The sequence below is a fragment of the Puma concolor genome, chromosome B2 (genome assembly GCF_028749965.1).
Source record: "Puma concolor isolate L17-30 chromosome B2, mPumCon1.1.hap2, whole genome shotgun sequence".
NCBI lineage: Eukaryota > Metazoa > Chordata > Mammalia > Carnivora > Felidae > Puma > Puma concolor.
In genome coordinates this window covers 146,559,239-146,573,748 of record NC_141671.1, presented here as the reverse complement: position 1 = coordinate 146,573,748, position 14,510 = coordinate 146,559,239, and the positions used below count along the sequence as shown (strand labels likewise).

At 40.1% G+C, this 14,510-nt stretch overlaps 1 protein-coding gene across 2 annotated transcripts in view; it reads right to left on the bottom strand.

Annotated features, from left to right (window-relative positions):
- MAP3K4 (mitogen-activated protein kinase kinase kinase 4) overlaps positions 1–14,510 on the bottom strand; it is an 89,424-nt gene that overhangs the window by 51,954 nt on the left and 22,960 nt on the right. For both annotated transcript variants that reach the window (XM_086708277.1, XM_086708278.1), the window contains exon 3: positions 8,024–9,387. In XM_086708277.1, coding sequence (XP_086564403.1) covers positions 8,024–9,387 — 1,364 coding nt within the window. The remainder of the gene's footprint in view (positions 1–8,023; positions 9,388–14,510) is intronic.

Sequence of the window (14,510 nt, the reverse complement as noted above, 5' to 3'; positions counted from 1 at the left end):
TCAGGCCATATGTTAACTAACTGCGATTTAAATAAAAACCTGTTAAAAATTACCTGTATCACAGAACAAAGACATACATTTATATAAGCACAAAAAAAAAAGTCTACAAGATCCCAACCAAAGGATTTAGTACTCTGAGCAGGATAAGCAGCAACTTCATCTCTTTGTATATACACTCAATATAGAAGTAAAACAAAAGAAGGCACATCGTCTTATAAAACAAAGGAGCAGATCAAAATACAGCTGACCCTTGAACAGCAGAGTCTGAACTGCATGCGTTCACTTACACGCAGAGTATTTTTGATAAATACAGTACAGGACTGTAAATGTATCTTCTTTTCCTTATGATCTTCTTAGTAACATTTTCTTTTCTCTTTATTGTGACAATACAGTACATAATACATCTAACATACAAAATACATGTTAATTGTTTAGGTTATCAGTAAGGCTTCTAGTCAACAACAGGCTATGAGTAGTTAAGTTCTGGGGAGTCAAAAGTTATACACGCATTTTTGACTGTGCAAGGGGTCAGCACCCCTAACCCCCATGTTGTTCAAGGATCGACTGTAGTCTTTGTGTTAGCCTTCAAAAGTTAGTTTCTACGATTCTACACCAGGGGCCATGTCACAAACTGACATGCCCACAGGGCCAGGTGGGTGATGTCAATGGGTGAGCGAGGGAAAGGTGACGGTAAGAGAACAAGAAATGATGGGCACTGTGGTCAGATGGAACCCACCAGATGCTACCACGTGGGAATGCAGGCCCAGTGGCGACAGACCTCCTGCCAGGACTTTAAGGAAAACAAAAAAATCCAGACATTCATGTAACATCTTGTAATTTTTTTAAATGCTAGCCACTAAGTCAAAAAATACTCAGAGCGCAAGGCGGGACAAAATATAAATTCAGGAGGCAGTATAGTGTAAGGATCAGGAGCACAGCTTTACAGCCGGCGCTGGGTTCGCGTCCTGGCTCTGCCATACTGGGTGACGACCAAGTTACTTGACCAACCCGCCTCCACATATAGCAAGTACTCAGTTAATGGCAGCTACTAGCCTTGCTGCTGCTGCTGCTGCTGCTGCTGCGTTGTCATCACGGGATCCAGTTCTCCACTGCAAGCTGATGAGTTCTCTCCTTTGATCTTTTTCATCTTACATCCGGTTTCACTCAGTTGGCTCACCGCAGTCAAAAATAACGCAGAACAAATTTCTATCTTCCCTCAAGTGAGTATGCTTCTTTTAAGAAAACAGAAAACTTACAGGCAAGTGAGCAATATGTGTTCATTGGCTTGCCACTTACTCAATTAAAAAGTTCGTCATTAAAAAAATTTTTTAGGGGCGCCTGGGTGGCGCAGTCGGTTGAGCGTCCGACTTCAGCCAGGTCACGATCTCGCGGTCCGTGAGTTCGAGCCCCGCGTCAGGCTCTGGGCTGATGGCTCAGAGCCTGGAGCCTGTTTCCGATTCTGTGTCTCCCTCTCTCTCTCTGCCCCTCCCCTGTTCACGCTCTGTCTCTCTCTGTCCCAAAAATAAATAAACGTTGAAAAAAAAAATTAAAAAAAAAAAAATTTTTTTAACAAAGGGGGTGCCTGGGTGGTTCTGTCGGTGGAGCATCTTCGGCTCAGGTCACGATCTCACGGTCCGTGGGTTCCAGCCCCGCGTCGGGCTCTGTGCTGACGGCTCAGAGCCTGGAGTCCGCTTCGGATTCTGTGTCTCCCTCTCTCTCTGCCCCTCCCCTGCTCACACTCTGTCTCTCTCTCTCAAAAATAAATGCACATCAAAAAACAAAAATAAAAAATAAGTAATAAAAAAAGTTCGTGTAACTTTAATGCAATCAGACAGGTGATGACTGAAGCAAATGAAAAATTAACTACGATAACTGTATTAATGAACACCGATCTGGAAGGCGGGGCTGGGGAAAACCGTAGCCTACTTAGTGTCTCCCACGGGCTTAGTCTGAAGCGCACTGCGCTGGTCCCGCTCCTTGTGAAGCACGTTGGAGGGTAAAGAGGTCGATGCTCATGTCCTACCCCAAGAGATTCTGATTTGCCCTATAACCCAAAAGGCCACGAGTACGTGTATTTTCAAAAGCTCCCTGTGTAACAGTGATGTGCAGCCAGGTCTGGACACCACGGGCACAGTTTAAAGTGCGGGATCCAAGAGTCCTGGGTGTAAAGCCCTCTGACAATCAACAGCTCCTGTGATTTGGAGCAAGTTACCTACTCCCCTTATTTGTGAAATATGGAATGAACACCACCCCTTCCTTGGGTTGTTGTGCCTGGCACAAGGCAAGACTTGAAAACGAGTAGCTGTTGTTGCTACATGTCCCAGCTTCTACAGGCTTCGTCCGCTCTGAATACAAAAGGCAACCTCTCCAGGGCTGCTTGTGCTTATAGGAAAAGTTAGCATAATTATATATATTCTTGGATCATAAGGCAAACAATATTTGTTTGGCCATTAAACTTACGATAAATACATCATCATTTCCAACTCAAAAGAGAGTTAATTTATAAAGTAACCAAAACTCCTCCTTAGGATTTGAGGTAATATGCATGGTAACATGCAATGAGTCAGGCAACTAAATTTTTTTATACACTAAAGTAAAAATTTTCATTTTATCTTTCTCTTCTTCTGAAAAGGTATAAATTTCAGATGGTAAAACAAAAAGGAAGGAACAGAGAATAACCATATCACAATCTATGGCTCCAATATTTTATGGGCATTTGACATTTTAAAAAATGCACAAAACTCACAGATCTATACAACACAAAAAGTAAACTTTATGGTAGGTAAACTTGAAAAAATCAACTAGGACACTGGGGAATCCCCGGACGGAAGGCAGACTGAGATTAAGTGAATCTAGCTTGGGGCGCCAGGGGTGGCGCAGTTGGTTAAGCGACCGGCTTCCACTCAGGTCATGATCTCATGATCTGTGAGTTCAAGCCCCACATCGGACTCAGAGCCGGGAGCCTGCTTCCAATTCTGTGTCTCCCTCTCTCTCTGCCCCTCTCCCACTCATGCTCTGTCTCCTTCTCTCACAAATAAACAAACAAACAAATAAATAAATCTAGCTATGTTGCAAATGTATGCTATAACCTCACTGAAGAAGCTGGAGGAAACTCGTAACCTAACTAACTAACTGGTAAATTCTGTTGTGACACTCTGAGACTAAAGACAAAACACACTGTACCTAAATGCTGTACTCTAGCTGGCCAATTTATTCCTCACAGGGGTCCCGGTCAGTGCTTCCGAAACCACGTTGCATGTACACTCCAGCTGCACGAATATGCCAATGAACTGCAGTCACGGGAGCCAGGTTTCCCACTGCCAGTGAGCAGAGGAGGGAGGCTGGATGGAACTTGTGGTGCTGGATTAGACCGCAGGCATCAACCGGAACTCATGTTTATTTTTAACGGACAGACAGACAGACAGGTAGGTAGGCAGATAGACTGATCGATCGATCAATCGATAGAGAAGGAATTGCAGATCTGTGCATACACGTGGGCTGAAAGACATACCTATATTTTCTAACTCTATCACTGAAGGGCATGGAAGAATGACACCTGACAGTAACATCCAGGGCCCAGATCTTCATTTCTAAATACCATACTCCAATAAAAGGAACCAGAGCTCCTCGGGTAAACGGCTGACTTCAGGACAGCAACAGGAAAAATAAAGGACGATGCTTTAAAATAAGAAACTGCTCAAAAAGCAAAACCATACAAAAAAAGATGCAGGCATGTCAAAAGGACCCAGAAGCCAATTGAAAGATTTCCGATGGCTAAAGCAGCAACAATCTGAGCAACGAAATAAAGAACAATATTATTAGATTACAACCCAAGAAAAAAATAAAAATTTATGACTCCACACAGAGACATAAATAAATGGGAGAGAAGAGGTAAATCTTTCAAACAGAAGAACTCCAAATAATACATGTAGATATTCCCTCCTCCTGGAGGTGGAGATTCCTACAGGAATTCCCCTCCCCTTAAATGCGGGTTCCGTTTAGTGATTCACTTCAAAGAATACAGCATGGAAAGGGAAAACTGCTAACTTGTGGAGGAACCTGTCAGACACCTTCACGGGGTGATCCAGGTTAACATGATCAATGATATTATGATGCCGTAAGAGTGGCATTCATGCCCAAGCCTAAGAACCCAGTCTACTCTTGAGAAAACATCAGAGATGAATTTGAGAAAACCCAAATTCAGGGACATGCTACAAGCCACCCAGATCATGAGAAACAAGGGAAGACTGAGCAACTACCACAGATCACAGGAGACTAAGAAGATGCGACTAAATGCAATGTGGTGTCCTTGACCGGATCCTGGAGCGGAAAGGGGACATTAGTAGAAAAATAGAAACCCAAATAATGTCTGCAGTTAGTTAACAGTATTTTATACCAAAGTTAATGAATTAATTTCGACAAATATAGCAGAGTTAAGTAAGATGTCAGCATCAGAGGAAGCAGGATAAAGAACATAAATGAAAACTCTGTACTATCTTTACGAGTTTTCCAGAAGTCTAGAATCAATTGAAGATTACAAGTCTTTAAATTTAAAGATTTTGAAATATAATAATAAAATTTTAGAGAAAAACTGCTTCATAAAGCATGTTGATAAGCCAAAGGAAATTAAACATAAGATCACGTTATTCATAAACACTAATTATAAGTAACTTAATCATGAAGAATAAAAATACAAAGACATCAAGAAAAATAAAATATCATGAGTATATTTCCTCCTTTCTACAAAATCCTTCAACTATATTCATTACTATTATCACATAAGCCATAAATACAGTGCAAAGTAGAAGATATGTGTTGGGTACAATGTGTGGCACCAGATGGTCAAGATGTTTCTAACAATTAAGAATGAAAATAAAATCGTCTTTAAACCTAAAGGCTATACACTGCTTAAAATGTACCTTTAAAATGTCTGAGTATTTGGCAGAGATTGCAGACATAAAAAGGTTAAATACACTTTAAAAATAAAAATATAGAACAGTCTAGCCCATATTGACTTACAGTTAGCTTCTAAAGAGAAAAAAAATTTAACAAAACTTATAAAAATTAATAGTTCATATTCGGCTTCTATAGCATTTTACTATGTATACAAATACCTTTTTAAGCCTCACAACAACCCTGTGAGGTAGGTAGTGAAGTAATATTATAGCCATTTTACAGACGCAAAGGCTAAGGGTCCGAAAGATTAAGTTATTTACAAAGTCATGTGGTGAGAAAGACCCACACCAAGGAATGGAATCCAGTCACTTGATTTCAAAACTGCAGCTCTTCCTCCAAAATACTTAGTCAAAGTCTAAAACGAACCAAGAAGGTAAGTCTATATATAGTCATGCGTATACATACACACCTCCCCTTACAGAAATGATGTTCCTCAAATGGAAATAAAAAGAAGTCTTCCTTTCCCACGGAGTTAATTATAATTCTGGGGCCTCATCTTTTATTAGTTTGGACTGATCTCTAATACAGAAGAATTTCTACTTCAGCTCTCGGTTACTCTTTCGTTCTTTGACAAACACATTTTATGACACAAAACCTGAAACAACAGGGGCTTCTGTACTCCATTTTTGTTGTGAAAAGCAAACACTATCCAAAAAATCCTAATAAGCAGCCTTTAACTCCCACGCTTTATGAGCTCTGAATCTGTACGTCTCCTCTTTTCCCTAACAAGGATAACCTTCTCAGTTACATCTCAACTGGTCAAACCGAAGGAAGGCAACTGTGATGGGAACCCATCTGTACTCAGCTTGAGCTCTAATACAAAATGCAGTGCACTCATCACCCATTCTCAGCCTCTTTCTTGTTCCAACACATCTAAGGGACGCAAAGCTCTACTGTTAGCATCGACAGTTCACTGCCACGGAGGATCCCCAAGGGAGAGGGAGACAATCTGGGGGGAGGGGGGAGTTTAAAGCAGTCGTATGAAGCCCCCACATGCGTCCCGGGGCCCTTACCATGAGCCCCCCTCTCCTGTGAGATCCACTGAATTAGAGGTGAGGTAATGCTGCCAGAGCCGCTCCATTCATATCACTTCAAAAATAGTGCTTCACAATAAAAGTTAATCATCGACCCTGTCTTGCCCACATGTGTCCTCACTGGAACTGACCCACTCCAGCCAAAAACCTAGACCAAAGTCAGCCATTCACCATCTGCAGTATCTGGCAAATCCTTATTCCGTATTTAGTTTGGTTCTACTGATTTTGAAACCTGCACTATAATGAAATCATACAAAACAGTGATTCAGGAGCTCAAAGGGAAAAAAGTCATTTGCCCTAATTAAAAGACGTACATAAAAAAATCAGAGTTAAAATACTGTCCAAAGAAAATCTCATAACAAATGCACTTTTAAGACATCTAATTAAAACAATAATCAAAGTAAACTAACTTCTTATAGCTACAAAGTACTGATTCCTTTTGCAAACATCTTGCTATATTATGTTAATGTCTTACCCCTTCTCCTAGAAGTTCACCATCTAGTTCACGAACAATAAAAATCTTACAAACTGAGGCTCTCGTCCACTGTTTCCGATTATTAAAAAAATGCTGTTTTATCACCTCTCACTCCAAAGCAAGCCAGATTGTGTAAACTGAAGTTTAAAAAATAAAAATAGGGGTGGCCTGGGTGGCTAAGTCAGTTTAGCGTCCGACTTCAGCTCAGGTCTTGATCTCGCGGTTTGTGGGTTTAAGCCCTACGTCGGGCTCTGTGCTGACAACTCAGAGCCTGGAGCCTGCTTTGGATTCTGGGTCTCCCTCCCTCTCTGCCCTTCCCCTGCTCACACTCTGTCTCTCTCTCTCTCTCTCTCTCTCTGTCTCTCAAAAGCAAATAAAACAAAAAGTTAAAAAAAATTTTAAGAATAAAAATAAAAGGTGCATACATACATATGTACATAGCTACTAAAATTTAGAATCGCAACCTAACACAAGTGTAAGGGATCTCAAAGATCTGAGTGTTTCTGCTTTTAGCCAAATGAACACGCAAACTCGCCACAGAGAAAAATTACTCTTTTGCTCTAAAGAACAGTATCCAACAACGTGCTACTTTCTAGCCTTAACACCCTTAACAGTGAAGAATTTGAGACCTCAAGCTATCAAAATGAAATTTGTACTGTTTTCCAACTGCTTTTTCTAGGAGGCATATTCCTTTCCCAGAAATCTTCACATATCAAACCGCAGACTTGATAATAATGAAGACTTCCCTTGAACCTCCATTATCTGCGCTAATCACTAGCTTTGCCAAACACAGAAGTGAACTCTTTTTTCCTTTGATCATTCTTACATTTCTCCACAACTCACATCTCTTTAAATAAAATACAGTGGCCAATGGGGCGCCTGGGTGGCTCAGTCAGTTGAGCATCCGACTTCGGCTCAGGTCATGGTGTTACAGTTCGTGAGTTCGAGCCCCGCGTCGGGCTCTGTGCTGACAGCTCAGAGCCCGGAGCCTGCTTCACATTCTGTCTCCCCCTCTCTCTGCCCCTCCCCCACTTGCGCTCTGTCTCTGCCTCTCAAAAATAAAGAAACATAATAACAAAAAAAAAAATTAAAATACAGTGGCCAAACAGGACACACTACTCAAAAGGGAGTAAGCTATTTGCGAGGAATACAGAAAGAACTATATCCATGACCTTGGATGCCATATTCATTTAAAAATATTTCAGCATCATGTTGACTTTTTTACTGACTCATATTCAGCTTGTGGTCACCCATGATTGTGGCTTTCTTCCCTCTTTATTTATACCTAGCCTGTCCTTCTCCATCCTATATTTATATGGCTGGATTTTTTTTCCCTCCACACACCACCTTCTACTTAATTCACTGAATTTCATACAGTTTTCATAGATCCATTTCCCCATTTATTTCAGTACTTGAGAGAAATGTTTAAATCTGCAAGTTACAGTAACTACCACTTACACTTAAAATATCGAGCCTATGAAAGTACCAACAATCAACACAACACCTTGTAATAATGGAACTAAGGACAAGAACAGACTAATGCCTACCAGAAACCTACCTCCACTGGATGGTCACTCTTTACCAGTGCTATACGTGCCCTTTGCAAGGAACCGTCCATCAGCTTGTGAAGTCTTAAAATTAACTTTCTTAACCCCATTTGCTTCAGCGCTTTGTCTACAAATGGCCTATAAATAGAAGTCAGACAGTGTCTACTAAAGCCTGCTTCCGTGCTGCAGTCTGGGGCTCCCCAGCCAGCAGAATCATCCTCAGACTCAAGCCGCTCAAGCTTCTTAGACACACAGTCCTGAGAATGGATGCTGAAACGGCGGTCAGCGGGCTGTGTGGGTTCCGGGGCCCTTGGACCAGAGAGCTCTTCTTCTTCGCTCTCGTCCGCACTACTCTCCAGCCCTTTCAACTCCCCTTCTGTGTCATCACCCTCATCTTCCGGCTCATTGCCTTTGGATGATCGAGGAGAAGGGATTTCAAACACTGGCCAGCCAATGTCTGATAAATTCTTGATGCCCAAAACAGTGCCCATAATCCTTAACTTCTGATTTAGGTCTTTTGTGATGTTTAACCACAAACAGAGCGCCTGCACCCTGTCTTGGAAGTCTTTCGCAGCATATTTTTCGTAGTCCTTTTGAAGAGCCTGCAACGATGGATAAAGTGCTTCTATGTACTCCAGCAGCTCCATTATCCGTTTCACCTGCTCGAATGACACCCTCTGGCGTTGGAGATGCTCATGATATGTTGAGTAACCCACAATCTTTGTTCCATGAGGGGCTCTGCGCTGCCCTTCTACTGAAGTACCATTAAAACTAGCTCCATTTCGAACAAAGGCAAAGCTCCCATAATTCACTTTGAAAGTAAGGATTTCGTTGATAATATCTGGGATGGCTTGACGGGCTGTGTACAAAAACAGGTCCTGGTCATTAATGGTCCGTCCTGCATGCCAGGCTTGTAGCTCTAACCAGATGAGTTCGTTAGATCGGTTAAACCAGAGAGCAGACGTATTTTCCTGTCCTCTTTGCTCCCTGTCCTTCTTCTTTGAGACTGAGGTAAGCTTTAGCAGAAGTCGTAAAGTCTCAAAAAACTTCAAGCGATCTGCCGGACAGTCAGTCCTAGAAGTCTGGCGTGCAGTTCTGGCTATAGGCATGGGCACGGATACCGGAAGCTTAGCGTTGCTGCAGCCAAGACTGAGGTAAGGCTTATTAAGATCCACATCTGGAATTGATTTTTTGGGCAAAGACCCACCCACCGAGTCCAACATGAACGAGCACTGCACATTTTTCTTATGGTCGCGCTCTGTTGTCCTAAGAGCTGCTCGGATCTTTTTCTCCTGCTTATAGCTGTATTCTTCCACATTCTCCACAGTTTTTCCAGTGTCTTTGTGTGGAGGCTGGTTTGGTGCATTCATTTTTTCTATTTAAAAACAAACAAACAGAACATTATGTTACTCTAAAACGTGAAGCTACTCTCGGCATCTTCAATAAAACTGATACTCACATATACTTCTTTTTCAGGCTGTTACTGGAGACAAAATCATAGCCATTTGCTGAAAATTAAAAGATTCAGAATATATGCATTTCTAAACCTCTAAAAAGATTTTATCCATCTTCCCTGCTTTATTATACTTGCTATAGTCTCTAAGAGTCTCCGGTGGTAGCCTAGAACAAGCTGTGTACCTCTGTGCCAAAAGTGCAGTTATACAGGGAGAGAAATCGTCAGAAGTTAAGCCTTCACCTTACAAGAGACACAGCACAGCAGATCTGACAGAAACATGGTTTAGAAAACACATCCAGGGCCGCCTGGGTGGCGCAGCTGGTTAAGCCTCTGACTCTTGATCTCAGCTCAGGTCATGATCTCACAGTTCGTGGGTTCAAGTCCCACATCGGGCTCTGGGCCGATGGCGTGGAGCCTGCTTGGGATTCTGTCTCTCCTCTCTGCCCCTCCCCCATTCATGTGCGCACTATCAAAATAAATAAACTTAAAAAACAAAACAAGACAGAAAACACATCCAATTGTCCCCTTTGCCGTAAACTAAATGTATTAACTCAGAGCAAATCACATAAGTTTTCCGGGTCACTTTTCTCATTTGTAAAATGAAGTAGATTGAACAAAGAATCTTTAGGCACTTTCAGATTATTTTCATAAAAAACGAAAGACAAACAATAGGCAAAAGTGTTATTCTCCTCCTTGGTTTCTTCTTTCCCACAAACAAATGAACGATAACATTTTGAATTTAGCATTAGCAAAAGTGAAAAGATATAGACTAATTCAGCATCACTTACCTGTACCGGCATATAAAGTAATTCAAAACTAATGCAAAGAAAGTAAACACACACTTTTTTGTCAAACAACTGTAGAAAGTTCCATTAATTTAATTCCCAAGCTTTGAAATGTCCTGTTTGGCATTTCTGCCGCTACCTTGCCGAAATCCCTCCACTCTGTCGCTTTGTAGACACAACAGTCTCTGGGTTCTTTCCTACTTCCCAAGTCACTCCTTTTCAAACCCCCTCCTTGCAACTTGCATCAGAAAATGCTAACGTTTCTCAGAGTTCCACTCTTCTGCCTCCTGTCTTGCTTTTCCCTCCCTCGGAGAGCTCCTTCACAGCCACTTCAGAGATCGAAATGCCCAAACCTAAATCTCCAGCCCAGTCTCCCCTCCACACCCAGGATATACTTCGTTTCATTGAATCTACGATACACATTCTCTATTTTAACATCTCTGAAATGAAAATATGTTTCATAATTAATAATGATATGAATAAGTTTTAGGAACAAACTAATAGCTTTCACTTACATTTTCTCTTTTATATATATATATAAATAACATATATAACATATAACATGTATATATGTATATATAACATATACATAAGAAGAATAAATAGCTTTTTTAAAACCTGTGTCTAAATATCAGGAAGTATAAAAGGGTTCTTTCAGTAAATAGAAAATAAAAATTCTAAGTATGAAAACACATTGCATCATCAATTGTAAGCATTTTTTTCCTTAACACATATTATAGTATGTCTTTAGACTGGGTGAAATATGGCATATTTATATGGGTTACAAACTAATAGACCCCAAAATCAATTCACTAAAGAAAATTAGTTTAAAACCAATTTACTTTCTAATCAATTTAAATGAGAATAGTTTTAAAATAAGAATTTTAAAACAAATATTCCTAAGTGCAATATTTACATTATATTTAATTTCCTTTATGGTCCATCAAAAAAGATTTTATCTGTCTATATGGATTTTTGCTATATTTTAATATAAAAACTATTATTTTTTAAATTACTACTATTTTTTAAGCGATATAACTTTTAATTCTGGTTTTAATCTACTTTATTTCTAAATGTCTTAAAACTTGTTATGCAGTCCATTGAAGAAACTTCTTCATAATTTTGTTTCTAGCTACAAAGGCCTATCAATGCTCATTCATAAAAAATTTGCCCAGTCCAGGGCTTTCTCTCCTCTGTGATGTTTTAACTGTGTTTTCCATGTCTTTACTGACATAGCACACGCATACATCCATCTCTACTCGGGAGAACAATGGTTACTTGAAAGCAAAGCTAACAAGTGCTTCCAAATTTAACTCCACTACTTGTATTTTTCAAGATATGAATTTATACTATGTTCCTATGAACATCATAGCACACTGTTTAAGACTAGAGAAAAAGATACTGAGTAATTTTTTACTACACTAAGTTGGAGGTGCCTACTGGATAGCCATGTTGGTTGGAGATATCTGTAGGTGAGTAATACGGGTCTTGAGTTCAGGAAAGAAATCCAAAGATACCGATTTGGAAGTCATCAGTATATACAGACGTCATTTACTACTAGGAGAGTACATAAGAACATCCAAGAAACGTGTACAGAAGAGAGGCAATGCAGGTCTAGAAGAGAATGTTTTTTTGGTACGTGCATCCAAATAAATGGTTTTGAGTCAAAGACATCGAATACTTAAGTAACAAAAACCAATTTTGTTAGCTTAGGGTTTAGGATCCTAACAAGACTTCATAAAATGATGCAGAGTAATGTAACTGATAATGGCCAGAAAATGTTTGCATATAGTTTATCATTTGAAAGTAATAGTGAAGAGTGAAAAAGTATTACTTGGCTTATAGAACTCATAAATGTTCTTCTAATCCATGATTTAAAGATCCTAAGGAAAACAAAAGGTTAACTGAGAGAGGCTGGAATGGTTTTTCATAACTCCAGAAGACTGGACTATAAACATTATGTGCAAATCTATGCTGTGTTTTCTAGGAAGCTAATCTTCATAGCATGAACATATTAAGAGGTAAAACTTCTCAGCCTTGATCTTTATTTCAATAATTAAGAGGACTTAAGACCAATAAATGGCACAATCCCATGTTTCTGTATAAAAGAATCAAATTTTAGTAGCATAAAAAGCTAATTTTTGTAGATTATATAGAAACCTTGTTAAGCTTACCTCACAGCATACAAAATGGTTTATTACACAATTTTTTTTTAAATTTTGTGTTTACATAAAGCAATGGCTTATTATTTGGATCTACAATGTGTATAAAGAAAAGCAAATTGGGAAAGGCACAAGATGGAACAGAAAAGCTTTTTTTTGTTTGTTTTTGAAAACAAAAAACCAAGTTGATTTTGAAAATAAATACACAAATGGAAACTGATACATCTTAATTTAAAGTTTTTTTTTACCATTTACTTATTTTTGAGAGACAGAGACACAGCATGAGCAGGGGAGAGGTAGAAAGAGAGAGAAAGAGAGAAAGAGAAGGAGAGAGAGAGAGAGAGAGAGAGAGACAGAGAAAGAGGGAGAGAGATACAGAATCCAAAGCAGGCTCCAGGCCCTGAGCTGTCAGCACAGAGCCTGATGTGGGGCTTGAACCCACGAACCACAACATCGTGACCTGAGCCGAAGTCGGACACAACGAACTGAGTCACCCAGGCGCCCCTGATACATCTTAAATTGAAAATGATTAATTTAAACTTAAAATAGCCTTTAACTACTGTGGGAAAAAAAAAAAATCAATCTACTTTATCGGTAGCTATACTTTTAGAATAATGTATTTGTGACGGGCAGAGGAAACACAAGCCTATTTCCTAGCAATCAGTGACTCGGTAGGCCTCTATGAAACCATAAGGGACCCATCAGTTAAGGGAGATGTAGAAATACTAGGTGTTGAGTGGGGAGGAGTGGAGGGGGGGGGGGGGGAAGAAACTGTGCAAGTTTAGATACAGTTCATATTCCCAAGCATTTAATATTTTGTCTTTACCCAATCTGACATGAGTATAAAACTTTTAATAATAACTTAAAAGCCCATTGATAATAGACAAGTTTCTTTCTTTATCTAGTTTTCTGTTAATACTAAATCCCTTTGCAATTAATAAAAAGCCAAATACAAATAGTTTCTGAAAAGAAGAATAAATCAAAAGTATACAGAATGTATTACATGAAAAAATTCTAATTATAGTATTACAAAACTAGTTCATAACAACTTAAGTAAGACTAATGGAACATCTAATCTCCTGAGTGGCTATAAATTAAATGGTGTGATTTGGTCAGTGCAGTTAAAGTGATCTTCCGGATAGTTACTTTTTCCTTTGGCCAATCACCAATAATTCCTGCCTAATGAGAAGAATATGAAAGGAAAAGAAAAAAAAATTATAATGAAACCAAAAGCAACCAATGACAAGCAATATGGTTCGCTTGTTTAAACAGAAATGAGGGGCACCTGGGTGGCGCAGTCGGTTAAGCGTCCGACTTCAGCCAGGTCACGATCTCGCGGTCCGTGAGTTCGAGCCCCGCGTCGGGCTCTGGGCTGATGGCTCGGAGCCTGGAGCCTGTTTCCGATTCTGTGTCTCCCTCTCTCTCTGCCCCTCCCCCGTTCATGCTCTGTCTCTCTCTGTCCCAAAAATAAATAAATGTTGAAAAAAAAAATTTTTAAACAGAAATGAGACATTCAACCGAATTCTCCCACCATCCATATCTAGAACTGGCTCATTAGAATATATAGAAAATGTATTTTTTATCAAGTCCCTGTAATACTTAGGCTCTCCCATCTGTGCACTGTCCAAATGCAAAGCAATGGCCTTCCTCAAGCTCTCGGATGAGTAAGCGTAAACAGATGGCTGCCCCTTGCCTTTAAGTGGGAGACGATCATTAGAGCAGTGACGTCCTGGATGATCACACAATGTCAGCAATCTGCAGGGGCTCAGAGATGGAATTCGAGGTTCTAAAATTTCAGTCAACACTAAGAATCACTTGGATTCTTGCTAAAATGCAGATTCCTAGGCCCACCCCCAGTGTCTCTGATTCAACCTGGCTAGAACGGCAGCACACATCGGAGGGAAACACTGCTTTCTTCAATCCCCTCCCTTTCAAGGTAGAAGCTGTACAGAGACTGTTGTCATCTTCACAACAACACTGTGAGGAAGACCACCATGGAACACAGAGACAGACAAGAAATGTCAGGACGGGGATCCTGACCAATGTTCATGCCATCACTCCACCGTTACACCTGTCACAGGTGCTCACGGACCAG